This window comes from Emiliania huxleyi (assembly GCF_000372725.1).
Source record: "Emiliania huxleyi CCMP1516 unplaced genomic scaffold EMIHUscaffold_318, whole genome shotgun sequence".
NCBI classification, from domain to species: Eukaryota; Haptophyta; order Isochrysidales; family Noelaerhabdaceae; genus Emiliania; species Emiliania huxleyi.
Window position 1 is genome coordinate 98532 of NW_005199616.1, and position 852 is coordinate 99383.

The 852-nt window shown below is 69.0% G+C and overlaps 1 protein-coding gene across 1 annotated transcript in view; it reads right to left on the minus strand.

Annotated features, from left to right (window-relative positions):
- EMIHUDRAFT_240879 (hypothetical protein) overlaps positions 1–852 on the minus strand; it is a gene marked incomplete at both ends in the record, with an annotated part of 12944 nt that overhangs the window by 1103 nt on the left and 10989 nt on the right. The window contains one exon of the mRNA XM_005774219.1: positions 239–829. Within this exon, the coding sequence (XP_005774276.1) occupies positions 239–829 (591 nt within the window). The remainder of the gene's footprint in view (positions 1–238; positions 830–852) is intronic.

The following is an 852-nucleotide window of genomic DNA, read 5'->3' on the forward strand; positions in this document are numbered from 1 at the left end:
CGCCAAAGGCTGCCGCCGGCGCGAAGCCCTGGAGGGCGGGCGAGGGCTGCCTGCAGAGGGCCGCGACGGGCCACGGCTTGGGCTGCTCGTCCTCCCGCGAGTAGTTGTCTTTGTTCATCACCTGCTGCTCCTTCTCCTGCTCCTGCTCCTGCTCCTGCTCCTGCTCTTGCTCCTGCTCCTGCTCCTGCTCCTGCTCCTGCTCCTGCTCCTGCTCGCCGCCAAAGGCGGCCTCCTCGACCGCCTCGGCGGAGCTCTCCGACTGCTTGTTGGCCGAGGCGAGCTTCTGCTGGATGCCCGCCACCGCCGCCTTCTCCTCGTCCGACACGATGAAATCGCGATGCGCAACGGCGAGCTCGGCGATCGTGCCGGCGAGATCAAGGCCGCCGCCGCCGAGAGCCGGCGCGATGCTCAGGTCGATCTGGTCGCGAAAGACATCGAGCGCCGCACGGGTCGGTCCGTCCTCCCCCTTAGTGCCAACCTTTGCGCGCGCCTCGACCAGGAGGCGGAAGGCGCGCTTCCGGAAGACGTTGCGCACCGACTGCTCGCAGAGCAGGTTGAACTGCATCGTCTCCGAGCGCATCGAGTTGACGTGCAGCCAGGCGGCGATGTTGTGTAGTGCCTCTTGCGCCGACAGAGACTCGGCAGCCTCGTCCTCGGCGCGGCCGGCGCCCAGGGCGACGTGCGCTCGCACGAGCGAGAGCACCTCGGGCGGCGCGAGCAGCACCACGGTCTGGCCCTTTCCGATGCCGCGCATGCGGTAGGCGCCCTGCGAGTAGTCGCGAAACGTCATGTCCTTGCCGAGGGTGAGCGCCGCGCGCGCCGCCGACGTCTGCTTGATGTCCATGCCGGTCG